At 45.2% G+C, this 27,079-nt stretch overlaps 1 protein-coding gene across 1 annotated transcript; it reads left to right on the forward strand.

The window, feature by feature from the left end:
* Positions 1–4,864: 4,864 nt before the first annotated feature.
* On the forward strand, positions 4,865–27,079 carry LOC120044125 (periplakin-like). Its single transcript, XM_038988716.1, has 19 exons — positions 4,865–4,984; positions 5,087–5,212; positions 6,264–6,305; positions 7,307–7,468; positions 7,781–7,888; positions 8,590–8,685; positions 9,118–9,240; positions 10,269–10,415; positions 12,047–12,198; positions 13,265–13,368; positions 15,245–15,402; positions 15,648–15,826; positions 16,024–16,162; positions 16,379–16,572; positions 21,133–21,283; positions 22,732–22,815; positions 22,953–23,069; positions 23,569–23,661; positions 23,813–27,079. The coding sequence occupies exons 1-19, from the start codon at positions 4,865–4,867 to the stop codon at positions 26,477–26,479; spliced, it is 4,962 nt and encodes a 1,653-aa protein (XP_038844644.1). The 3' UTR covers positions 26,480–27,079.

Genomic DNA, 27,079 nt, shown 5'->3' on the forward strand with positions numbered 1-27,079 from the left:
CAGGAGTTATATTATATAGTAGATTACCTACTGTACCTGCAGCACCGCCATGCTGAGATGATAGAGCAGGAGTTATATTATATAGTAGATATATACCTATGTACCTGCAGCACCGCCAGGCTGAGATGATAGAGCAGGAGTTATATTATATAGTAGATCTGTAACCTGCAGCACCGCCAGGCTGAGATGATAGAGCAGGAGTTATATTATATAGTAGATATGTACCTGCAGCCCGCCAGGCTGAGATGATAGAGCAGGAGTTTATATTATATAGTAGATATATACTACTGTACCTGCAGCACCGCCATGCTGGAGATGATAGAGCAGGAGTTATATTATATAGGAGATATGTACCTACCAGCACCACCAGGCTGAGATGATAGGCAGGAGTTATATTATATTAGTAGATATATACCTACTGTTACCTGCAGCACGCCAGGCTGAGATGATAGAGCAGGAGTTATATTATATAGTAGATATGCACCACTGTACCTGCAGCACTGACAGGCTGAGATGATATGAGAGCAGGAGTTAGGAGTTATATTATATAGTGAGCTATGCACCTACTGTTACCTGCAGCTCACCGCCAGGCCCTGAGATGATAGAGCAGGAGTTATATTTATATAGTAGATAGTATACCTACCTGCTACCTGCAGCCAGCACCGCCAGGCTGAGCCTGATTAGAGCAGGGTTACTATTATATAGTAGATATATACGCTAACCTGTACCTTGCCGCACTGCCAGGCTGAGATTGATAGAGCAGGAAGTTATAATTATATAGTAGTATGCACCTACTGATACCTGCAGCCTGCCAGGCTGATGATAGAGCCTGCGTTTTAAGCACTGCCAGGCCTGAGTGATGATAGAGCCAGGAGTTATATTTTATTATATAGTAGATATGTACCTACTGTACCTGCAGCACCGCCAGGCTGAGATGATAGAGCAGGAGTTATATTATATAGTTAGATATGCACCTACTTACCTGACAGCACCACCAGGCTGAGATGATAGAGCAGGAGTTATATTATATAGTAGATCTGTACCTATTGTACCTGCAGCATCGCCAGGCTGAGATGATAGAGCAGGAGTTATATTATATAGTAGATATGTTACCTGCAGCACCGCCAGGCTGAGATGATAGAGCAGGAGTTATATTATATAGTAGATATGTACCTACTGTACCTACAGCACCACCAGGCTGAGATGATAGAGCAGGAGTTATATTATATAGTAGATCTGTACCTACTGTACCTGCAGCACCGCCAGGCTGAGATGATAGAGCAGGAGTTATATTATATAGTAGATCTGTACCTATTGTACCTGCAGCATCGCCAGGCTGAGATGATAGAGCAGGAGTTATATTATATAGTAGATATATACCTATTGTACCTACAGCACCGCCAGGCTGAGATGATAGAGCAGGAGTTATATTATATAGTAGATCTGTACCTATTGTACCTGCAGCATCGCCAGGCTGAGATGATAGAGCAGGAGTTATATTATATAGTAGATCTGTACCTACTGTACCTGCAGCACCGCCAGGCTGAGATGATAGAGCAGGAGTTATATTATATAGTAGATATGTACCTACTGTACCTGCAGCACCGCCAGGCTGAGATGATAGAGCAGGAGTTATATTATATAGTAGATATATACCTATTGTACCTGCAGCACCGCCAGGCTGAGATGATAGAGCAGGAGTTATATTATATAGTAGATCTGTACCTACTGTACCTGCAGCACCGCCAGGCTGAGATGATAGAGCAGGAGTTATATTATATAGTAGATATGTACCTACTGTACCTGCAGCACCGCCAGGCTGAGATGATAGAGCAGGAGTTATATTATATAGTAGATATGTACCTACTGTACCTGCAGCACCGCCAGGCTGAGATGATAGAGCAGGAGTTATATTATATAGTAGATCTGTACCTACTGTACCTGCAGCACCGCCATGCTGAGATGATAGAGCAGGAGTTATATTATATAGTAGATATATACCTATTGTACCTGCAGCACCGCCAGGCTGAGATGATAGAGCAGGAGTTATATTATATAGTAGATATATACCTATTGTACCTGCAGCACCGCCAGGCTGAGATGATAGAGCAGGAGTTATATTATATAGTAGATATGTACCTGCAGCCCCGCCAGGCTGAGATGATAGAGCAGGAGTTATATTATATAGTAGATATATACCTACTGTACCTGCAGCACCGCCATGCTGAGATGATAGAGCAGGAGTTATATTATATAGGAGATATGTACCTACAGCACCACCAGGCTGAGATGATAGAGCAGGAGTTATATTATATAGTAGATATATACCTACTGTACCTGCAGCACTGCCAGGCTGAGATGATAGAGCAGGAGTTATATTATATAGTAGATATGCACCTACTGTACCTGCAGCACCGCCAGGCTGAGATGATAGAGCAGGAGTTATATTATATAGTAGATATATACCTACTGTACCTGCAGCACTGCCAGGCTGAGATGATAGAGCAGGAGTTATATTATATAGTAGATATGCACCTACTGTACCTGCAGCACTGCCAGGCTGAGATGATAGAGCAGGAGTTATATTATATAGTAGATATGTACCTACTGTACCTGCAGCACTGCCAGGCTGAGATGATAGAGCAGGAGTTATATTATATAGTAGATATGCACCTACTGTACCTGCAGCACCGCCAGGCTGAGATGATAGAGCAGGAGTTATATTATATAGTAGATCTGTACCTATTGTACCTGCAGCATCGCCAGGCTGAGATGATAGAGCAGGAGTTATATTATATAGTAGATATGTACCTGCAGCACCGCCAGGCTGAGATGATAGAGCAGGAGTTATATTATATAGTAGATATGTACCTACTGTACCTACAGCACCACCAGGCTGAGATGATAGAGCAGGAGTTATATTATATAGTAGATCTGTACCTACTGTACCTGCAGCACCGCCAGGCTGAGATGATAGAGCAGGAGTTATATTATATAGTAGATCTGTACCTATTGTACCTGCAGCATCGCCAGGCTGAGATGATAGAGCAGGAGTTATATTATATAGTAGATATATACCTATTGTACCTACAGCACCGCCAGGCTGAGATGATAGAGCAGGAGTTATATTATATAGTAGATCTGTACCTATTGTACCTGCAGCATCGCCAGGCTGAGATGATAGAGCAGGAGTTATATTATATAGTAGATCTGTACCTACTGTACCTGCAGCACCGCCAGGCTGAGATGATAGAGCAGGAGTTATATTATATAGTAGATATGTACCTACTGTACCTGCAGCACCGCCAGGCTGAGATGATAGAGCAGGAGTTATATTATATAGTAGATATATACCTATTGTACCTGCAGCACCGCCAGGCTGAGATGATAGAGCAGGAGTTATATTATATAGTAGATCTGTACCTACTGTACCTGCAGCACCGCCAGGCTGAGATGATAGAGCAGGAGTTATATTATATAGTAGATATGTACCTACTGTACCTGCAGCACCGCCAGGCTGAGATGATAGAGCAGGAGTTATATTATATAGTAGATATGTACCTACTGTACCTGCAGCACCGCCAGGCTGAGATGATAGAGCAGGAGTTATATTATATAGTAGATATGTACCTACTGTACCTGCAGCACCGCCAGGCTGAGATGATAGAGCAGGAGTTATATTATATAGTAGATATATACCTATTGTACCTGCAGCACCGCCAGGCTGAGATGATAGAGCAGGAGTTATATTATATAGTAGATATGTACCTATTGTACCTGCAGCACCGCCAGGCTGAGATGATAGAGCAGGAGTTATATTATATAGGAGATATGTACCTGCAGCATCGCCAGGCTGAGATGATAGAGCAGGAGTTATATTATATAGTAGATATATACCTATTGTACCTGCAGCACCGCCAGGCTGAGATGATAGAGCAGGAGTTATATTATATAGTAGATATGTACCTGCAGCACCGCCAGGCTGAGATGATAGAGCAGGAGTTATATTATATAGTAAATATATACCTATTGTACCTGCAGCACCGCCAGGCTGAGATGATAGAGCAGGAGTTATATTATATAGTAGATCTGTACCTGCAGCCCCGCCAGGCTGAGATGATAGAGCAGGAGTTATATTATATAGTAGATATGTACCTGCAGCCCCGCCAGGCTGAGATGATAGAGCAGGAGTTATATTATATAGTAGATATATACCTACTGTACCTGCAGCACCGCCATGCTGAGATGATAGAGCAGGAGTTATATTATATAGGAGATATGTACCTACAGCACCACCAGGCTGAGATGATAGAGCAGGAGTTATATTATATAGTAGATATATACCTACTGTACCTGCAGCACCGCCAGGCTGAGATGATAGAGCAGGAGTTATATTATATAGTAAATATAATACACTGATACACTTAAGCAATAAGGCACAAGGCGGTGTGGTATATTGGCCATATAGCACAAACCCCAGAGGTGCCTTATTGCTGTTATAAACTGGTTACCAACATAATTAGAGAAGTAAAAAATACATGTTTTGTCATACCCGTGGTATACGGTCTGATCAGCCAATCAGCATTCAGGGCTGGAACCACCCAGTTTATAATAGATATTATACCCTCTTTAGCTCAACCCTGAGCTCCACTCACTCACTCCACTGTTGAGTTGTCACCCTGTGTCGTCACCCTGTGTCGTCACCCTGTGTCGTCACCCTGTGTCGTCACCCTGTGTCGTCACCCTGTGTGTCGTCACCCTGTGTGCCGTCACCCTGTGCCGTCACCCTGTGTGTCGTCACCCTGTGTGTCGTCACCCTGTGTGTCGTCACCCTGTGCCGTAACCCTGTGTCGTCTCCTCCAGTATGAAGCAGCTGAGAGTGAGACTAAGGAAGCTGAGAGAGGACCACGACCGCATCTACCACCTGACCCGCTCTGAGGGCCTGCCGAGCGTCAACTGGGGCAGGATCATAGAGGAGAAACAGGTGAGGGGAAAACACACACAGGCTTGGATATGTGTACACACAGTTTACACACAGTTTACGCACACAATAACATAAACGTAATCTCTTTCTTCTTCCGACCAGGGCAACCTGAGCAACAAGGGTTTTGGTCAGGACCTGCCGACCATCGAGAACGAGGTGGAGGAACACAACATCTTTCACAGTGAGGTGGAGGCCCTGGCCCCTCACATCTCCGCCAGCGACGACAAGGTAGGACTAACAACCAGCGTAGAAACTAACTGATACGTTGTGTTTATACTCAGTCATTTACTAGTCTCCTATCCAGGAAGATAATCATCGCTTTATTTATAGCCAACATACATGACCGCGACAACAGCAACCACTCTGAAAGTTCCAGTTATGAGGAAATAAACAGACATATATTATACTGAATGATTGTCAACAATGACTTATTACTCACAAAACAAACCTTCACACATCACATTCAAATGTAGTTATTTAGTCGAGTCTCTGCCCCAGAGGGACTTTCAATAAGGTTGTTTAAATAACATGGCATTTCAGACAGCGAAAAACATGGTAGGACTAACAGCCACGCAGGTCAACTCCAAGCCCACTTCAGTTAGAAACTGTTGCATTTGAAAAACGAAGACTGTTTTTACATTTTGAGGTTTCCCTAAAATACCCACGTATACACATAAGTATTACAGTGTGTAAAGACACGAATCTCGAATCATTTCTGACTTCTACACACCATTTCCAGTCGTTCAATGTGTACAATGCTGCATAGACATGACGTATGTTAGTGAGGATTTTTGTTTCCCCAGTCAAGCTCAATATCATTTAAAATGCCTGAAAGGGAGGAGCGCTCACAGAAAGGTCCATGCAGTAATATTCTCTTTACTTCTCTCTCCTCTCTCTCCTCTCACTCTCACGCTCTCTCCTTTCTGCTCTCTGCTCTCTCTCTCTATCTCTCACACTCTCTCTCTCTCTCTCTCTCTCTCTCTCTCTCTCTCTCTCTCTCTCTCTCTCTCTCTCTCTCTCTCTCTCTCTCTCGTTCTCTCTCGTTCTCTCTCGTTCTCTCTCTCTCGTTCTCTCTCGTTCTCTCTCGTTCTCTCTCTCTCGTTCTCTCTCGTTCTCTCGTTCTCTCCTCCTCTCTCTCTCCTCTCGTTCTCTCTCTCTCTCCTCTCGTTCTCTCTCTCTCTCCTCTCGTTCTCTCTCTCTCTCCTCTCGTTCTCCACCTCTCTCTCTCTCTCCTCTCGTTCTCTCTCTCTCTCCTCTCGTTCTCTCTCTCTCTCTCTAGGACTCTGCCAGTGCCCTCCAGCTGAAGTACAACAAGCTCCTGGTAAGATTGACTTTAATAATGACTTCATCAGCAGCATGGACTCAGGGAGAGCTTGAGGAGTGTGTATGCATGTACAGTAGCTCTATGTGAGTTCTACAACTGCAGTACCATGCTATGTGTACCTGTGTCTGTGTGTGCAAAGTGTTCATGTTTTATCCACCTACACCCTGGCTTTCCTTCCCTTCCTTTGTTCAGAGAGTGTGTACCTCAATAACATTCATCCCAGGATGGTCAGTAGCTGTGTGTGTGTGTGTGTGTTTCATTCACCATCACACTTTCCCCTCTCCCAGAATATGTGTACCAGTGTCTCATATCTCTCCCCAGACCAGTTCCAGTCTATAGTAACTATCTCTCCTCTCTCTCCCCAGACCAGTTCCAGTCTATAGTAACTATCTCTCCCCAGACCAGTTCCAGTCTATAGTAACTATCTATCCTCTCCCTCCCCAGACCAGTTCCAGTCTATAGTAACTATCTCTCCCCAGGCCAGTTCCAGTCTATAGTAACTATCTCTCCTCTCTCTCCCCAGGCCAGTTCCAGTCTATAGTAACTATCTCTCCTCTCCCTCCCCAGACCAGTTCCAGTCTATAGTAACTATCTCTCCTCTCCCTCCCCAGACCAGTTCCAGTCTATAGTAACTATCTCTCCTCTCCCTCCCCAGACCAGTTCCAGTCTATAGTAACTATCTCTCCTCTCTCTCCCCAGACCAGTTCCAGTCTATAGTAACTATCTCTCCTCTCCCTCCCCAGACCAGTTCCAGTCTATAGTAACTATCTCTCCTCTCCCTCCCCAGACCAGTTCCAGTCTATAGTAACTATCTATCCTCTCCCTCCCCAGACCAGTTCCAGTCTATAGTAACTATCTCTCCCCAGGCCAGTTCCAGTCTATAGTATCTATCTCTCCTCTCCCTCCCCAGGCCAGTTCCAGTCTATAGTAACTATCTCTCCTCTCTCTCCCCAGGCCAGTTCCAGTCTATAGTAACTATCTCTCCTCTCTCTCCCCAGGCCAGTTCCAGTGCTCGACAGCGCCACCTGTTGAGCCTGCGTGACTACATGCAGCGCTGCACTAATGAGCTGTACTGGATGGACCAGCAGGCAGGGGAGAGGATCAACTATGACTGGAGCGATACTAACCTGGACTACCCTGCACGTCACAGACAGTATGAGGTAGAGAGGCACACACACACACACACACTCCTTCACCTGCACTGCCAGAGTAATACATTCAGGGTGATATCTGACACCTGATCCTGCATGTTATCTGACACCTGATCCTGCATGTTATCTGACACCTGATCCTGCATGTTATCTGACACCTGATCCTGCATGTTATCTGACACCTGATCCTGCATGTTATCTGACACCTGATCCTGCATGTTATCTGACACCTGATCCTATACGTTACGTGACACCTGATCCTACATGTTACGTGTGTTGGAACGTAAAGAGAGACTTGTATCTCTTTAAATCTCCCACCAGAACTTCATCAGTAAGTGTCTGGAGTCCAAGGAGGCCACTGTCACCAAGCTGAATGATGATGGAGATAAACTCATCGCTTCCAACCATCCTGGCAAGAATGTTATTGAGGTACACACACACACACACACACACACACACACACACACACACACACACACACACACACACACACATCTCTACTAACCATCCTGGCAAGAATGTTATTGAGGTACACACACACACACACACACACACACATCTCTACCAACCATCCTGGCAAGAATGTTATTGAGGTATACACACACACACACACACACATCTCCACTGACCATCCTGGCAAGAATGTCATTGAGGTACACACACACACATACACACACACACACATCTCCACTGACCATCCTGGCAAGAATGTCATTGAGGTACACACACACACACACACACACACACACACACACACACACACACACACACACACACACACACACACACACACACACACACACACACACACACACATCTCCACTGACCATCCTGGGATGAATGTCATTGAGTTACACACACACACATCTCCACTGACCATCCTGGGATGAATGTCATTGAGGTACACCTCATTTATCCTCTATCATTCTACTATTGGGTCGAATCCTAACTTCCACGTTAGTCAGTGTTGACTTAAGTCATGCATGGATGTCAATGGGAGACGAAGGTCAAATCAGACTATTTTAGTGGAAGTTAGGATTCACCTCTACTGAGATTAAAATCCTCAAAATGAACGTGAATGAAAGCAGCAAACAGACAGTAATGTAACAGAACTCTACTCCACCTGTCAGGCTCATATGGAGGCTGTGCATGCAGACTGGAAGGAGTACCTGAACCTGCTCATCTGTGAGGAGAACCACCTGAAACACATGGATGAGTACCACAAGGTGATTAGTATACTGTAACACAACCTGACCTGACCTTAACCTTAATACCAGCTGAACCACATGGACCACAACCACAAGGTGATTAGTATACTGTAACACAACCTGACCTGACCTTAACCTTAATACCACCTGAAACACATGGATGAGTACCACAAGGTGATTCACAGCAACAAGTATTCAGAAAGCATCAGTTTAAGAAATCCTGAATGTTTGAACAGGGTCATTGGATTTTGATAGGCTTGTGTACAAGCATGTGCTGCACAAAGCAACAGCTTCTGAGTTACAGACTTGGCATGTCATGGTACGTGAACAGAGTTGGTTCAGGCAGAGACCGACTGGCTGCCAGTCGAACTTAGTGTAAATAAACCCTAGCTGCTTTCAGTGATGTTGTTACCTCAGTGTTTTTCCTGACGGTGTCTGTTTTCTCTCCAGTTCCACAAAGAGGCCCGGGACACCCAGGACCTTCTGAAGAGAATGGACAAAGAGGTGGACCAGAAGTACAAACCAGAGTTCAAGGACATGTACCAGATGGAGAGCCTCATCAGAGACCTGGATGTGAGTGGGCTTTACACTAGTGTAGTTTACTGAGAGTGGACTTTACACTACCGTAGTTTACTAAGAGTGGGCTTTACACTACCGTAGTTTACTGAGAGTGAGCTTTACACTACCGTAGTTTACTAAGAGTGGGCTTTACACTACCGTAGTTTACTGAGAGTGGGCTTTACACTACCGTAGTTTACTGAGAGTGGACTTTACACTACCGTAGTTTACTAAGAGTGGGCTTTACAGTACCGTAGTTTACAGAGTGGGCTTTACACTACCGTAGTTTACTGAGAGTGGGCTTTACACTACCGTAGTTTACTAAGAGTGGGCTTTACACTGCTGTAGTTTACTGCGAGTGGGCTTTACACTACCGTAGTTTACTGAGAGTGGGCTTTACACTACCGTAGTTTACTAAGAGTGGGCTTTACACTGCTGTAGTTTACTGCGAGTGGGCTTTACACTGCTGTAGTTTACTGCGAGTGGGCTTTACACTACCGTAGTTTACTGAGAGTGGGCTTTACACTACCGTAGTTTACTAAGAGTGGGCTTTACACTGCTGTAGTTTACTGCGAGTGGGCTTTACACTGCTGTAGTTTACTAAGAGTGGGCTTTACACTGCTGTAGTTTACTGCGAGTGGGCTTTACACTGCTGTAGTTTACTAAGAGTGAGCTTTACACTGCTGTAGTTTACTAAGAGTGGGCTTTACACTACCGTAGTTTACTAAGATTGAGCTTTACACTACCGTAGTTTACTAAGAGTGGGCTTTACACTACCATAGTTTACTAAGAGTGGGCTTTACACTACCATAGTTTACTACAAGTCTGGGGGACAGATCTGTTTCTGCTTTAGCCAAACAATGACAAAGCTGTTGGATAAAGCAGAGACAATCCTTTGGTCTGTCAGGTCTGTCTGCTTATCAGGCTGGTTTCTAAACTCCCAACTCAATCAAGAACATTTACATTTTGACAAACGTATTAGCCTTAGAACTATAAATCCAAAATGCTCTTTAAAAAGGTGTGTGTGTGTGTGTGTGGTGCAGGACCAGGCGAAGGCCATGGACCACTTTGATGAGCGTGTGAAGGCTCTGGAGAAGCGCAGTCTACAGGTTCTCCCCCTCCAGTTCCGCAGGAACACCCCTCAGAAGCTGCTCCCCGTCGAGGCGCTGTGTGAGTTCGACACTGACGAGGTAAACCTTTACACCTGGACACCTCCACTACTTTACCTCACCCTGTGTGTGTGAGACACTGATGTGGTAAACCTTTACACCTGGACACCTCCACTACTTTACCTCAGCCTGTGTGTGTGAGACACTGATGTGGTAAACCTTTACACCTGGACACCTCCACTACTTTACCTCAGCCTGTGTGTGTGAGACACTGACGAGGTAAACCTTTACACCTGGACACCTCCACTACTTTACCTCAGCCTGTGTGTGTGAGACACTGATGTGGTAAACCTTTACACCTGGACACCTCCACTACTTTACCTCACCCTGTGTGTGTGAGACACTGATGTGGTAAACCTTTACACCTGGACACCTCCACTACTTTACCTCAGCCTGTGTGTGTGAGACACTGATGTGGTAAACCTTTACACCTGGACACCTCCACTACTTTACCTCAGCCTGTGTGTGTGAGACACTGACGAGGTAAACCTTTACACCTGGACACCTCCACTACTTTACCTCAGCCTGTGTGTGTGAGACACTGATGTGGTAAACCTGGACACCTCCACTACTTTACCTCAGCCTGTGTGTGTGAGACACTGATGTGGTAAACCTGGATACGGCACCACCTGGTCTAGTTTCAGACTGATACCTTGTCCACTATGCTCCTCCACACACACTTCTTCATGACAATCATTCTAGCTTTTCTCTCTTCTTTTGTTTCCTCCCTCTCTCTCCTTCTTTCCCCCCTCTCTCCTTCTTTCCCCCCTCTCTCCTCCTTTCCCCTCCCTCTCCTCCTTTCCCCTCTCTCTCCTCCTCTCCCCCCTCTCTCCTCCTTTCCCCCCTCTCTCCTCCTTTCCCCCTCTCTCCTCCTTTCCCCCCTCTCTCCTCCTTTCCCCTCTCTCTCCTCCTTTCCCGCCTCTCCTCCTTTCTCTCCTCCTTTCCCCCCTCTCTCCATCTTCCCTGTCTCTCTTTCCTCTCCCCCCTCCCTCCCTGCTTTACCCCCCTGTCTCTCTCTCCTTTTCTGTCTCCAGTCGTTCTCTAATCCCTGTGTGTGGTGTGTTTTCCTGTTATCATGACTGAGCACGATCTGACTGCACCACGTCTTCTCCTCTCTCCTCTGGTTCCTCCTCCTCTCGTCCTCCTTCACTCTCACTCCTTTCATTCCAGTCCCCTGAATGTGGTGTTGTGTTGTAATGTATTTAAATCCTTTAAGAGGCCTGTGCTCTCTGCATCTTATTTAAGCCTTCAGTGGATCAGCCACAGGCTGAGGGGGGGTTTAGGTTTTAGGAGTGGATTTTGAGAGCTGGAGCGTGAGGGTGTGTGTGTGTGTGTGTGTGTGTGGCGCAGTCGAGAGAGCTCTTAAGATTTAGGAACCGGATCAAACAGTGAGGGGAAACGCAGTGTTGTGTTTAGATTTTTTTCCCATGTGACCTGACCGGTAAAAACAGTGAACTCTAATTTACTGACTAGGGCTTAGTGTTTCCCTGGTCAGGTCATGTGGTCAGGTCATGTGGTCAGGTCACGTGGTCAGGAAAAGCTAAGGGCCTTATCCAAAGTGGTTCAGTGAGTTAACCTCTATTTGTGTTCTGCTTCTTCCATACCAGATCAGTGAGTGAAACTCTGTGTAATGTTGTGGTTGTCCATCCCAGGGTCAGATCCTGCGTGGAGAGAGGTACACCCTCCTGAGTAACAAGGGGCCCAAGTGGGAGGTGAAGGACGCGGCCGGGCGTAAACTGACGGCTCCAGGGGCCTGCTTCATGGTCCCCCCCACAGACCCAGAGTCTGTCGCCGTCTCCAACGGGTAAGTGTGTGTGTTATGGGGGTAGGGTGGAGAGGTGTGTGTGTTATGGGGGTAAGGTGGAGAGGTGTATGTGTTATGGGGTGGGCGGGGTGCACGTGTCTGTCTACTGTGTGCCTGTGATTGTGTTGTTTCCCGAGACGGTGTACTTGTACACTGTGTAACAGGGTCTGTTTCCCTAGACGGTATACTTGTACACTGTGTAACAGGGTCTGTTTCCCAAGACGGTGTACTTGTACACTGTGTAACAGGGTCTGTTTCCCTAGACGGTATACTTGTACACTGTGTAACAGGGTCTGTTTCCCAAGACGGTATACTTGTACACTGTGTAACAGGGTCTGTTTCCCTAGACGGTGTACTTGTACACTGTGTAACAAGGTCTGTTTCCCGAGACGGTATACTTGTACACTGTGTAACAGGGTCTGTTTCCCTAGACGGTGTACTTGTACACTGTGTAACAGGGTCTGTTTCCCTAGACGGTGTACTTGTACACTGTGTAACAGGGTCTGTTTCCCTAGACGGTGTAATTGTACACTGTGTAACAGGGTCTGTTTCCCTAGACGGTATACTTGTACACTGTGTAACAGGGTCTGTTTCCCAAGACAGTATACTTGTACACTGTGTAACAGGGTCTGTTTCCCAAGACGGTGTACTTGTACACTGTGTAACAGGGTCTGTTTCCCTAGACGGTGTAATTGTACACTGTGTAACAGGGTCTGTTTCCCTAGACGGTGTACTTGTACACTGTGTAACAAGGTCTGTTTCCCGAGACGGTATACTTGTACACTGTGTAACAAGGTCTGTTTCCCAAGACGGTATACTTGTACACTGTGTAACAGGGTCTGTTTCCCAAGACGGTATACTTGTACACTGTGTAACAAGGTCTGTTTCCCAAGACGGTATACTTGTACACTGTGTAACAAGGTCTGTTTCCCAAGACGGTATACTTGTACACTGTGTAACAGGGTCTGTTTCCCAAGACGGTATACTTGTACACTGTGTAACAGGGTCTGTTTCCCTAGACGGTGTACTTGTACACTGTGTAACAGGGTCTGTTGTGTGTTTCCAGTCTGGCCAGCCAGCAGAAGGGTATTAAGATGAAGGTGTCTGGCAGTAAGACCACCCTGGTCAAACGCCTGGAGGAACTGAAGAAAGACGGCTCCGCTGGCTCTGGTAGGTACTGTTATGTCATGTTATGTCATGTTATGTCATGTTATGTCATGGTATGTTATGTAATGGTATGTCATTTTATGTAATGGTATGTCATGTTATGTCATGGTATGTCATGTTATGTCGTGAAATGAAAAGCCAACTGACATGTAACTCCTGAGGTGCTGACCTGTTGCACCCTCTATAACAGGGGTCTCCAGCCTTTTCTAGCACGAGCTACTTAAAAAAAAAAATGAAACATGTAGCAAGCAATTCTTTTTAAAATGTATTTATAGCTTTTAAATAGGCACATTCTTCTCCTCTACCCGGCAACTCTTCCCCAGGTCCCGGCTGTACAAAAGATGACAATATACCTGGTAAAATAATGGTTAAATAACAGTATTCAACACGACAGCCCCATAAAATTATCTTTAGTATTTTCCAGATTTGTTTTCTTCTCCTGGTTTTGACTCTGTTTTTCACTCTCAATAGTACAATTGTTCATAGAGAAACAACAGATGAATGTTCTGGGTCCATGTCCATGCTTACATCACGTCAGAAGACCTTTTCCTTCAGACCTAAACATAACGCGTTTTGATTTTTGAGTGTAATTCCCCTTTAATTGCGCATCTAGCCAGAGAGAGATGTGTCGCTCTAGTGATGTTTCTGTCAGGCCTACTGCAGCTCGTGTCATGGCAGAGTTTGTAAAACAATGGCCATCCAATTTATGTAAATAATCATGACCGTTCTGTCAGGTAAGCCCACTTTACAGTGAACATTTAATTGACAAGGTTTTTTGGGTAAGTCTTTGTCTATGCCGCTCTGACATTGTTCGACCATATATTTATATATTCTTAATTCCATTCCTTTACTTTGATGTGTGTGTATTGGGTATATGTTGTGAAACTGTTAGATATTACTTGTTAGATACTGCTGCACTGTCGGAACTAGAAGCTCAAGCATTTCACTACACCCGCAATAACATCTGTTAAACACGTGTATGTGACCAATAACATCTGTTAAACACGTGTATGTGACCAATAACATCTGTTAAACACGTGTATGTGACCAATAACATCTGTTAAACACGTGTATGTGACCAATAAAGTTTGATCCGATTTAAAGATAGTTAGGGTCTGTAGTGAACGCTTCTTGCACTGAGATGCAGTGCCTTAGATCGCTGCGCCACTCAGGAGCCCAGCTACATGGTGAGCTACTCATAGGTGGGCTGTGAGCTGCTGGTAGATGTCCATCCACCTATTGGAGAGCCCTGATCTATAACCACTGTGATTAATATTTCACCCTGCTGGTCATCTATGATCGTCTGAACATCTTGAAGAACCATCTGGCCTTAATGGCCGTATACTCCTTCTAATCACCACCCAGCACAACCAGAAAGGGGACTGGCCAACCCCTCAGAGCCTGTTTCCTCTCTAGGTTTCTTCCTAGGTTCCTACCCTTTCTAGGAAGTTGTTCCTAGCCACCGTGCTTCTACAGCTACAGAGTTTCTGTATAAGCACTGTGTGACACCTGCTGGTGTAAAAAGTACTTTATAAATAAATGTGATTGATTGGTTGGTATGTCATGGTATGTTATATTACTACTGGAGTTAATCACTAGAGGTGCAGCTTAAAACAAACAACAACATGTTTTATGATTTGTATGCCAGTGTGATTGTCTGATTGTGAATGTGATGTTATGTTGAGTGTCTGGTTCTATATTCTGTGTGTGTGTGTGTGTGTGTGTGTAGTCGTGTGTGTGTGTGTAGTCGTATCTGATTATGTGTATGTTATTTTGGTGTGTGATTGATTGTGTATGGATGTTGTGATTGTTGAGTCTGGATGTATATGATGTGTTGTGTGTGTTATTTTGGTGTGTGATTGATTGATGAATATTGTAGACAAGGAGGAGCAGCAGTGTCGCCAGCTGATGGCCGGTCTGGACAAGGTGACCAGTGATCTGGACAAACAGGAGAAGGCCATCTACTCTCGAGTCCGCCCCCCGCTGGAGCAGACCAGGCCACTGCAGGACAGCGCTGACCGTCTGCAGGACGTCAAGGTAGTTCATCGTCTTTCTCCTTTCTCTGCACAGAGGGTGTAGAGCGCTAGAGATGCTTTTCCTCCTCAACTCTTCTCCTGTCCTCCTAGTTTAGACTAGAATCCTTTCGATAAAGTTTTCAAACACATTTAATCCTACCAAAGAAAGTCTTGAGACAGTTGTTTAATGCTTATCGAGGAAGTACTATTAGTTAGTTCCAGGAAGTGTACACTTTGTTTAATGCTTATCCCATATTCTTCCACCAGGACATTGCGGTCGTGGTTCGTAAGATCGAGCCGGAGAAGTCGTCCAAGGTGAGGGAGGCTGAGAAGTTCCTGACCTCTAACCCTAAATGTGCCAGCGCCCCTCAGCTGAACGGCAAGGTGAACGAGGCCAACAACAAATACGACAAGATCAACCTGCTGCTCAAGTGCTCAGAGGACAAGTGAGTAGCTTTTTTACTTGACTTGTTAGTAGAGATGGTAGTAGTTACACAAACCTCAGGACCACTTCTACTTTATGAGAGACTTTTCCTGTTTTACTAGGATGACTAACCTGTAGGCTACTATGACACTATTTAAACACATTTTAAATGTCATTTGAATCAAATGTAATTTAATCATATCATGTGTTTGTTTACAGGCTTCAGAATTCCAACCGCCTGGAGAACTCCCTTCAAAACGGGAAATCTTTATTGTCCAGCTACGAGAACAAGCTGGTCAGGGAGGAAGTCGCCCCCGCAGACATCTCGTCTCTGGAGAAGACGCAGCGTCAACTGGCTGTAAGATGGCTGCCCTCTGATCGCTCATTTATTTTCAAAGGAAATGTATTGTATCACTTCAGATACCAAAGACAGAAGCATATTTGCTAATGACATACAGTACAAATGTATGATGAGCTGGAAGATCTGAGCTACACACTCATATCTCAAGTTTGTCCTGGTTGGGGCAGAACTTCCCCCATACACACAATTCAACCTCACTTCCTCTCCCGACAGGATATTTCATCAGAGCTGAAGACCAAGAGGTCCGCGGTGACGGAGACGGAGGCTAACCTGCGTGCGGCCAAAGGCAGCTGTGACACCATGGCAACCAAGGTGCAGGAGCACTGCCCCGACATCGAGAGGCAGGAGGGCGAGGTCCGGAAACTGAACAAACGCTACGACAACCTCAACAGGCAGATCGACACCAGGTAAAGGGACTGACATAACTTTGACTTCAAATAAATTATAAAATCAAATGTTGTTGGTTGCGTAAACATATTTAGCAGATGTTATCGTGGGTGTAGTGAAACGTTTGTGTTCCTAGCTCCAACAGTGCAGTAGTAACAATACATATAAATCTACGAAATACAAATGACAGGAATATAGAAATATTAGAACAAGACTGTCAGACTCCGGAATATAAACATCTATGTATAGGATGGTGTGTATAGACATTATAGACAGTATATGAATTAGAAACGGTGTGTACAGCAGTAGTTATATAGGATGGTGTGTATAGACATTATAGACAGTATATGAATTAGAAACGGTGTGTACAGCAGTAGTTATATAGGATGGTGTGTATAGACATTATAGACAGTATATGAATTAGAAACGGTGTGTACAGCAGTAGTTATATAGGATGGTGTGTATAGACATTATAGACAGTATATGAATTAGAAACGGTGTGTACAGCAGTAGTTATATAGGATGGTGTGTATAGACATTATAGACAGTATATGAATTAGAAACGGTGTGTACAGTAGTTATATAGGATGGTGTGTATAGACATTATAGACAGTATATGAATTAGAAACGGTGTGTATAGCAGTAGTTATATAGGATGGTGTGTATAGACATTATAGACAGTATATGAATTAGAAACGGTGTGTACAGCAGTAGTTATATAGAATTGCCTTGACTAGAATACAGTATATAGACATGAAGTAGGTAAAACAGTATGTAAACATTATTAAAGTGACCAGTGTTGACTATGTACTGTACATAAGGCAGCAGTCTCTACGGTGCAGTTGAACCCTGTGGCTGCGTTCCGATTTTCTATCCTTCTCCAGAACTCAAAATCATTGGATTGGAACAAGTATGACTGGTGGGCGTTCCCATTTCCAACATATTTCTTACACCAGTCCAATCATTTTAAATCCATAAAGGGAAGTGTACAAGTGCACACTTCGGGAGAAGGGTAGAGAATTGGAATGTAACCTTTGACATCCATAAATTATATTTGTGAGGTCAGAGGACTGATTGGGCGTTCCGTGACCTTTAAAACTGGTTAAAAAAAAGGTTGAAGCCAAGAACAAGAATCATCGTAGCCAGACCTGTATTGTGATTTTACTATAATAGACGTCACATGATGTTGTGGTGTGTTACATTCACGTTGTGGTGTGTTACGTTCACGTTGTGGTGTGTTACGTTCACGTTGTGGTGTGTTACGTTGACGTTGTGGTGTGTTACGTTGACGTTGTGTTGTGGTGTGTTACGTTGACGTTGTGGTGTGTTACGTTCACGTTGTGATGTGTTACGTTCACGTTGTGGTGTGTTACGTTCACGTTGTGGTGTGTTACGTTCACGTTGTGGTGTGTTACGTTGACGTTGTGGTGTGTTACGTTGACGTTGTGTTGTGGTGTGTTACATTCACGTTGTGGTGTGTTACGTTCATGTTGTGTTGTGGTGTGTTACGTTGACGTTGTGTTGTGTTACGTTCATGTTGTGGTGTGTTACGTTCATGTTGTGTTGTGGTGTGTTACGTTGACGTTGCGTTGTGTTGTGTTACGTTCATGTTGTGGTGTGGTGTGTTACGTTCATGTTGTGGTGTGTTACGTTCATGTTGTGTTGTGGTGTGTTACGTTGACGTTGCGTTGTGTTGTGTTACGTTCACGTTGTGTCGTGGTGTGTTACGTTCATGTTGTGTTGTGGTGTGTTACGTTGATGTTGCGTTGTGTTGTGTTACGTTCATGTTGTGGTGTGGTGTGTTACGTTCATGTTGTGTTGTGGTGTGTTACGTTCATGTTGTGGTGTGGTGTGTTACATTCATGTTGTGGTGTGTTACGTTCACGTTGTGGTGTGTTACGTTCATGTTGTAGTGTGTTACGTTCAAGTTGTGTTGTGGTGTGTTACGTTCATGTTGTGGTGTGGTGTGTTACGTTCATGTTGTGGTGTGTTACATTCAAGTTGTGTTGTGGTGTGTTACATTCACGTTGTGGTGTGTTACATTCATGTTGTGTCGTGGTGTGTTACGTTCATGTTGTGTTGTGGTGTGTTACGTTCATGTTGTGTTGTGGTGTGTTACGTTCATGTTGTGGTGTGTTACGTTCAAGTTGTGTTGTGGTGTGTTACATTCACGTTGTGTTGTGGTGTGTTACATTCACGTTGTGGTGTGTTACATTCACGTTGTGGTGTGTTATGTTCATGTTGTGTTGTGGTGTGTTATGTTCATGTTGTGGTGTGTTACGTTCATGTTGTGGTGTGTTACGTTCATGTTGTGGTGTGTTACGTTCATGTTGTGTTGTGGTGTGTTACGTTCATGTTGTGGTGTGTTACGTTCATCTTGTGGTGTGTTACGTTCATCTTGTGGTGTGTTACGTTCACGTTGTGGTGTGTTACATTCACGTTGTGGTGTGTTACGTTCATGTTGTGTCGTGGTGTGTTACGTTCATCTTGTGGTGTGGTGTGTTACGTTCATGTTGTGTTGTGGTGTGTTACGTTCATGGTGTGTTGTGTTACGTTCATGTTGTGTTGTGGTGTGTTACGTTCATGTTGTGGTGTGTTACGTTCATGTTGTGTCGTGGTGTGTTACGTTCATGTTGTGTCGTGGTGTGTTACGTTCATGTTGTGTCGTGGTGTGTTACGTTCATGTTGTGGTGTGTTACATTCATGTTGTGTTGTGGTGTGTTACATTCATGTTGTGTTGTGGTGTGTTACGTTCATCTTGTGATGTGTTACGTTCATGTTGTGGTGTGGTGTGTTACGTTCATGTTGTGTTGTGGTGTGTTACGTTCATGTCGTGGTGTGGTGTGTTACATTCACGTTGTGTTGTGGTGTGTTACATTCACGTTGTGTTGTGGTGTGTTACATTCATGTTGTGTCGTGGTGTGTTACGTTCATGTTGTGTCGTGGTGTGTTACGTTCATGTTGTGGTGTGTTACGTTCATGTTGTGGTGTGTTACGTTCATGTTGTGTTGTGGTGTGTTACGTTCATGTTGTGGTGTGTTACGTTCATCTTGTGGTGTGTTACGTTCATCTTGTGGTGTGTTACGTTCACGTTGTGGTGTGTTACATTCACGTTGTGGTGTGTTACGTTCATGTTGTGTCGTGGTGTGTTACGTTCATGTTGTGGTGTGTTACGTTCATGTTGTGTTGTGGTGTGTTACGTTCATGTTGTGGTGTGTTACGTTCATGTTGTGTTGTGGTGTGTTACGTTCATGTTGTGTTGTGTTACGTTCATGTTGTGTTGTGGTGTGTTACGTTCATGTTGTGTTGTGGTGTGTTACGTTCATGTTGTGGTGTGTTACGTTCATGTTGTGTCGTGGTGTGTTACGTTCATGTTGTGTCGTGGTGTGTTACGTTCATGTTGTGTCGTGGTGTGTTACGTTCATGTTGTGTCGTGGTGTGTTACGTTCATGTTGTGTCGTGGTGTGTTACGTTCATGTTGTGGTGTGGTGTGTTACATTCATGTTGTGTTGTGGTGTGTTACGTTCATCTTGTGGTGTGTTACGTTCATGTTGTGGTGTGGTGTGTTACGTTCATGTTGTGTTGTGTTACATTCACGTTGTGTTGTGGTGTGTTACATTCACGTTGTGTTGTGGTGTGTTACATTCACGTTGTGGTGTGTTACATTCACGTTGTGGTGTGTTACATTCATGTTGTGGTGTGTTACATTCACGTTGTGGTGTGGTGTGTTACGTTCATGTTGTGTTGTGGTGTGTTACATTCACGTTGTGGTGTGTTACGTTCACGTTGTGTTGTGGTGTGTTACATTCACGTTGTGTTGTGGTGTGTTACGTTCACGTTGTGTTGTGGTGTGTTACGTTCACGTTGTGGTGTGTTACGTTCACGTTGTGTTGTGGTGTGTTACGTTCACGTTGTGTTGTGGTGTGTTACGTTCACGTTGTGGTGTGTTACGTTCACGTTGTGTTGTGGTGTGTTACGTTCACGTTGTGGTGTGTTACGTTCACGTTGTGGTGTGTTACGTTCACGTTGTGTTGTGGTGTGTTACGTTCACGTTGTGTTGTGGTGTGTTACGTTCACGTTGTGGTGTGTTACGTTCACGTTGTGGTGTGTTACATTCACGTTGTGGTGTGTTACGTTCATGTTGTGGTGTGTTACGTTCATGTTGTGTTGTGGTGTGTTACGTTCATGTTGTGGTGTGTTACGTTCATGTTGTGGTGTGTTACATTCATGTTGTGGTGTGTTACGTTCACGTTGTGGTGTGTTACGTTCATGTTGTGTTGTGGTGTGTTACGTTCACGTTGTGGTGTGTTACGTTCACGTTGTGGTGTGTTACGTTCATGTTGTGTTGTGGTGTGTTACGTTCATGTTGTGGTGTGTTACATTCATGTTGTGGTGTGTTACGTTCACGTTGTGGTGTGTTACGTTCATGTTGTGTTGTGGTGTGTTACGTTCACGTTGTGTTGTGGTGTGTTACGTTCACGTTGTGTTGTGGTGTGTTACGTTCATGTTGTGTTGTGGTGTGTTACATTCATGTTGTGGTGTGGTGTGTTACATTCATGTTGTGTTGTGGTGTGTTACAGAACTCAGAGCCTGCAGAGGGCTAAGACGTCCTACAGCAGCTACCGCAGTGATTACGACAACCTGAACAACTGGCTGTCCCGCGTGCCAAACTATGAGCCAACTGAGAAAGACAACCTCAGTCAGGTGGAAACCAAGCTGGAAAACCAGAAGGTAGGTGGTTGATTTCTGATTGTCCCACTAATGGTTAATGTTAGGATTGGGGAAAGCTGATTTCTGATTGTCCCACTAATGGTTAATGTTAGGATTGGGGGAAGCTGATTTCTGATTGTCCCACTAATGGTTAATGTTAGGATTGGGGAAAGCTGATTTCTGATTGTCCCACTAATGGTTAATGTTAGGATTGGGGGAAGTTGATTTCTGATTGTCCCACTAATGGTTAATGTTAGGATTGGGGAAAGCTGATTTCTGATTGTCCCACTAATGGTTAATGTTAGGATTGGGGAAAGCTGATTTCTGATTGTCCCACTAATGGTTAATGTTAGGATTGGGAAAGCTGATTTCTGATTGTCCCACTAATGGTTAATGTTAGGATTGGGGAAAGCTGATTTCTGATTGTCCCACTAATGGTTAATGTTAGGATTGGGGAAAGCTGATTTCTGATTGTCCCACTAATGGTTAATGTTAGGATTGGGGAAAGCTGATTTCTGATTGTCCCACTAATGGTTAATGTTAGGATTGGGGAAGCTGATTTCTGATTGTCCCACTAATGGTTAATGTTAGGATTGGGGGAAGCTGATTTCTGATTGTCCCACTAATGGTTCATGTTAGGATTGGGGGAGGGGAAGCTGATTTCTGATTGTCCCACTAATGGTTAATGTTAGGATTGGGGGAAACTGATTTCTGATTGTCCCACTAATGGTTCATGTTAGGATTGGGGGAGGGGAAGCTGATTTTAGATCTGTACCTAGGGGAAACTTCACCCCAGCACGGTTGAGGATAGTCAGGTGTTCACAATTTTGCAACCCTGTCCTGAACTAAAAGGTTCCAGTCAGTTTTCTAGTTCTATTTTGATCCAAGGCATTAGACTCATATTTTATTCTACCTCTAGTCAAAGTCCTCTACCTCTAATGGTCCTGTTATGTTTCTATGCCTCTAGTCAAAGTCCTCTACCTCTAATGGTCCTGTTATGTTTCTATACCTCTAGCCAAAGTCCTCTACCTCTAATGGTCCTGTTATGTTTCTATACCTCTGGTCAAAGTCCTCTACCTCTAATGGTCCTGTTATGTTTCTATACCTCTAGTCAAAGTCCTCTATCTCTAATGGTCCTGTTATGTTTCTATACCTCTGGTCAAAGTCCTCTACCTCTAATGGTCCTGTTATGTTTCTATACCTCTGGTCAAAGTCCTCTACCTCTAATGGTCCTGTTATGTTTCTCTACCTCTGGTCAAAGTCCTCTACCTCTAATGGTCCTGTTATGTTTCTATACCTCTGGTCAAAGTCCTCTACCTCTAATGGTCCTGTTATGTTTCTATACCTCTGGTCAAAGTCCTCTACCTCTAATGGTCCTGTTATGTTTCTCTACCTCTGGTAAAGTCCTCTACCTCTAATGGTCCTGTTATGTTTCTCGGTCTAAAATGTTGATTTCCGTGTTGTCACAGAACCTGCTCTCCGACATTAAAAAGAAGGAGTCTGAGTTGAACAACGTATCGAAAAATGCTCAACTTTACCAGCAAGCCGTCAAGGTAGGGGAATGAACACTGATCGACACATAAACTCTGATTCCCTACGGCTAGGAGAAATGTATACGATTTGATGTAACTCTTTCTCTCATTTTTCTTCCTCTCAATGAATAATTGATTTGACTAATTTGTGTTTGCAGGACTATGAGAATGATACTGAGAAGTTCAAGTCTATTCTGGATCTTGAAGACGGGCTGGTCCCTCAGACCTACAAGAGAAGCAGACTGGAGTCCCCTGCACTCAGGGTCAAGGAAGAGGTAAGGAAGACTGCAGCTGTGGCCCAAATGGAACCCATTTCCCTATTTAGTGCGCTACTTTTGGACTCTGGTCATAAGGCCCTGGTCAAACGTAGTGCACTATATAGGGAATAGGGTGCATGGGCCCTGGTCAAAAGTAGTCCACTGATATGGAATATTGTGTAATGTGAGAGTCAGCCCTTGACAATAACCTCAATGCATATTACACGTTGTAATGTGACGCCTTTTGATACATTTTCAGGAAGTCTTTTGAACGACATCTTCTAATGAACATTCTGAAAATCAAATCTAATCAAATGTTATGTCACATGTGCCAAATACAACAGGTGTAGACCTCACAGTGAAATGCTTACTTACAAGCCCTTAACCAACAATGCAATTAAGAAAAATAAGTGTGAAGTAAAAAATAAAGATATAAATAATTAAAGAGCAGCAGTAAAATAACAGTAGCAAATGATGCCCCTGGTTCCATACATTCTCATAATTTCCTTGTTGACAGGAATCTGCCATTGAAGCTAAATTCACCGAAGTGAATGCAGTTAACAAGCAAAGGATGGCGAATCTGCAGTTTGCCCAAGGCCTTATGAATCAGGTGAGATACTCCTGAATGTTCAACAATCAATGTTGCACATCTTTATATAGATCCAAAATATAATTTAAATGTCACATCATTCTAAATAAACATAATTGCCATTACTTCTAAAAAAAAAAAATAACCTCAGCCTCCTCTCCCACTCTCTCAGCAATCAGACGTGATCGTCAGCAACAATGTCCAGCAAGTCAAATCTGCCGCTCCCGGAGAAGAAGCCTGGAGGATCGAGAGTCAACTGAAAGACGAGATCCAGAGGAGGGAGCAGCTGGAGAAGGATCTAGAGAAAATCCAGACAGACATCTACATGTTGGAGGGTCAGAAGCCGGAGGACACCGTCGTCAAGAAGGAGATCATCAAGAAGGTTCCGGATCCTACTCTGGTCGACGAGGTCCACAATGTCCGTCAGAAACTGTCAGACGAAACCCGGGTCACCCGGGCCATGGACAACGAGCTGGAGGCGCTGAGGTTGAAGCTGCGCGGCATCGAAACAGAGATCAAAGAAGGAGCACAGCAGTACACTGTGAAGGAGGTGCTTCGTATCGAGAGGGACCGCGGCCAGGAGGAGGAGGTGAGGAGGCTCAGGGAGGAGCTGGAAGAGCTGAGGAGGAAGAAGACCATCAAGGACAATGAGGTGATCCAGATCACCAAGCAGGTGACGCTCCTGGCACAGCAGAAGTCCAAGGAGCAGGAGGTGATCACAGAGGAGGAGGTGATTAAAGTGCAGAATGACCCACAACTGGAGAACGAGTACCGCATCCTCTTGGACAGGAAGCAGAAGGAGCAGGAGGCCAGGAAGCAACTGGAGGACGAGCTGCGCTTCCTCCAGGACAAGCTCCGCAGGCTGGAGAAGGAGAAGTCCATGGCCGAGGAGAAGATCTCCATCAAGGAGGTGCTGAAGGTGGAGAAGGATATCGCCTTTGAGAGGGAGGTAGAGAATCTCAGGATGCAACACGAGGATGAGAAGTCCAAGCACCGGTCTTCCCAAAGGGAGCGCGCCGACCTCCAGAGGAAGATCTCCAGCCTAGAGGAGGAAAAGTCAAGGGTCATAGTTCAGGAGAAGGTGAGGGAGATCGTCAGGCCTGACCCCAAGGCTGAGGCTGAAGTGGCCAACCTACGCATGGAACTGGTGGAGCACCAGAGGAGATACAGAGACGCCGACCAGCAGCTGAAGTCCCACCAGGACGAGCTGAAGATGCTGAGAAACAGAGGTCCGCAGATCGAGATCAAGGAGATCATCAAGGAAGTCATCAAGTACAAGACGGACCCGCAGACCGAGAGGGAGCTGGAGAAACTCCGCAACGAGATTGTGGACAAGACGCACCAGACGGAGAAGTCAGAGATGGAGATCAGGCAGCTGAGGGACGAGATTCAGCGGTGGAAGGACACCAAGCCCCAGGTGCAAATTAAAGAGGTGGTTAACGAGGTGCTGGAGTACAAAGAAAACCCCAAGACCAAGGAGGAGATTGAGATCCTGAAGAGGAAGCTGGCGGACGAGCAGAAGAAACGCCTGGACCTGGAGAGGGAGCGATCAGCTAATGAGGAGAAGATCCGGCTAAGGAAGATCGACCTGTCCCAGGTCAGGGAGAAGGTGGTCCAGCAGGAGGTGGTTAAGATTGAGGAGGACCCATTACTGAGGTCAGAGTGCAGCACCTTCACACAGAACATCAACAATGAACAGAGGCAGAGGGAGACCCTGAAAGAGGAGCTCTTCCAACTTCAGAGGCAGAAGGCCAACCTGGACGCACAGCTGGAGGAGCTGGAGCGAGAACGCCGAGCTAGGCGCGATGCAGAGCTGGAGATCCAGAGGCTGAGGGTCAGGCTGAACGAGATGGAGGTCAGGGACAAGGAGAACAGGGAGAGGGTCACAGTGAAACAGATGGTGGTTCTCCAGCAGGACCCCCAGCAAGAGAAAGAGCACTCTATCCTCAAGCTGCAGGTGGAGGAGGAGAGACACAAGCGCACCCTACTGGAGAAGGAGCTGAATGTCCTGCTCCAGCAGCAGGTCACCCTGGAGAGGACAGTGGTGAAGGAGAAGGTGGTGCGCACCGAGACCATCCAGGTAGAGAAGGACCCAGAGGCTGAGCTGGAGATCGAGAAGATGACGAGGACGCTGGAACAGGAGAAGAGGAGGAGGCTGGAGCTGGACCAGGAGCTGGGCAGCCTCAAGTCCCGCCTGTCCGACATGGAGTTCACCAACACCAAGTCGTCCAAGGAGCTGGACTACATCCGCGACGAGAGCAGCCGCCTCCAGCAGGAGAACCAGAGGCTACAGAATGACATCCGCAGGCTGCAGTCCGAGATCCAGATCACCTCCACGGAGACCCGGAGCATCTCCAACTCGGCCCCCATGGAGAGCGGGAAGAACCTAGAACTGAGGCTGGACTCACTGCAGAGGGAGCTGGCCGACCTAAGGGCCATCACCAGCCAGAAGGATGAGGAGATCGAGAAGCTACAGAGGAGCCTCTCGGCTATCCAGATCAAGAGGGAGCAGAGGGAGAGCCACCTGAGGAGATCCATTGTGGTCATCGACCCCGACTCGGGTAAGGAGATGAGGCCGGAGGAGGCCTACAAGCTGGGGCTGATCGACTGGAAGATGTTTGTGAACCTCCAGAGCCAGGAGTGCGACTGGGAGGAGATCAGTGTCAAGGGCCCCAAGGGGGAGTCCTCTGTTCTCCACGACAGGAAGTCTGGGAAGAAGTTTTCCATTGAAGACGCCCTGAGGGCTGGGAACATCACCAACCGCCAGCTGCAGCAGTACCATGACAAGGAGATCACCATCCAGGAGTTCGGCGTCATGGTGTCGGGAAAGACCAAGTGAAAAAGAAACATCTGAACAAAACTACTTTTCTAACAGTCTGTGTTTCTGACGACCATGAGTTTGAAATGTGTGCGGTTTCTTGATTTTGGATTTCACTAGTTTTTGAATCTTCCAAAATGTTTTAATTCTGACGTACTTGATCTAACATTAAACAACATGTTAGTTTTATATGTATACTTCCTCCTCTCTCTCTCTCTCTCTCTCTCTCTCTCTCTCTCTCTCTCTCTCTCTCTCTCTCTCTCTCTACATTGCACTGTTATATTTATTTTCAAACGCATAATACACTATAAATACACAAACTGGTGTTCTGGTTTTAAATGAGGGTTGGTATGGCTGTGTTTATAGCCAGTCAAAGGGTTGTAGGAGGGTTTTCTGTCTGTCCCTGGAATACGCTTGTTCAACTACTTACACTGGGTACAGGGTTAGAGGTAGTACTTTAAATATCTTTGTTTTGAACGTGGGATTGAATTTACATACACAAGGATATGAACGGATATTGGTAATGTCGGTCTGTGGTATGCTACTGTAAAACGGTCTCTCAGTTGTCCTGTTTTACATGTCTTACATAAGAAATAAAACTGTTCAATGGTAAAGAGTTAA

The sequence above is a fragment of the Salvelinus namaycush genome, chromosome 3, assembly GCF_016432855.1.
Source record: "Salvelinus namaycush isolate Seneca chromosome 3, SaNama_1.0, whole genome shotgun sequence".
NCBI lineage: Eukaryota > Metazoa > Chordata > Actinopteri > Salmoniformes > Salmonidae > Salvelinus > Salvelinus namaycush.

Coding starts and splice junctions, on each gene's coding strand:
- LOC120044125 (XM_038988716.1), top strand. CDS start 4,865: ATGAAGCAGCTGAGAGTGAGACTAAGGAAGCTGAGAGAGGACCACGAC. Junction 9,241..10,268: donor GCCTCATCAGAGACCTGGAT/GTGAGTGGGCTT, acceptor TGTGTGGTGCAG/GACCAGGCGAAGGCCATGGA. Junction 22,816..22,952: donor TTTACCAGCAAGCCGTCAAG/GTAGGGGAATGA, acceptor TTGTGTTTGCAG/GACTATGAGAATGATACTGA.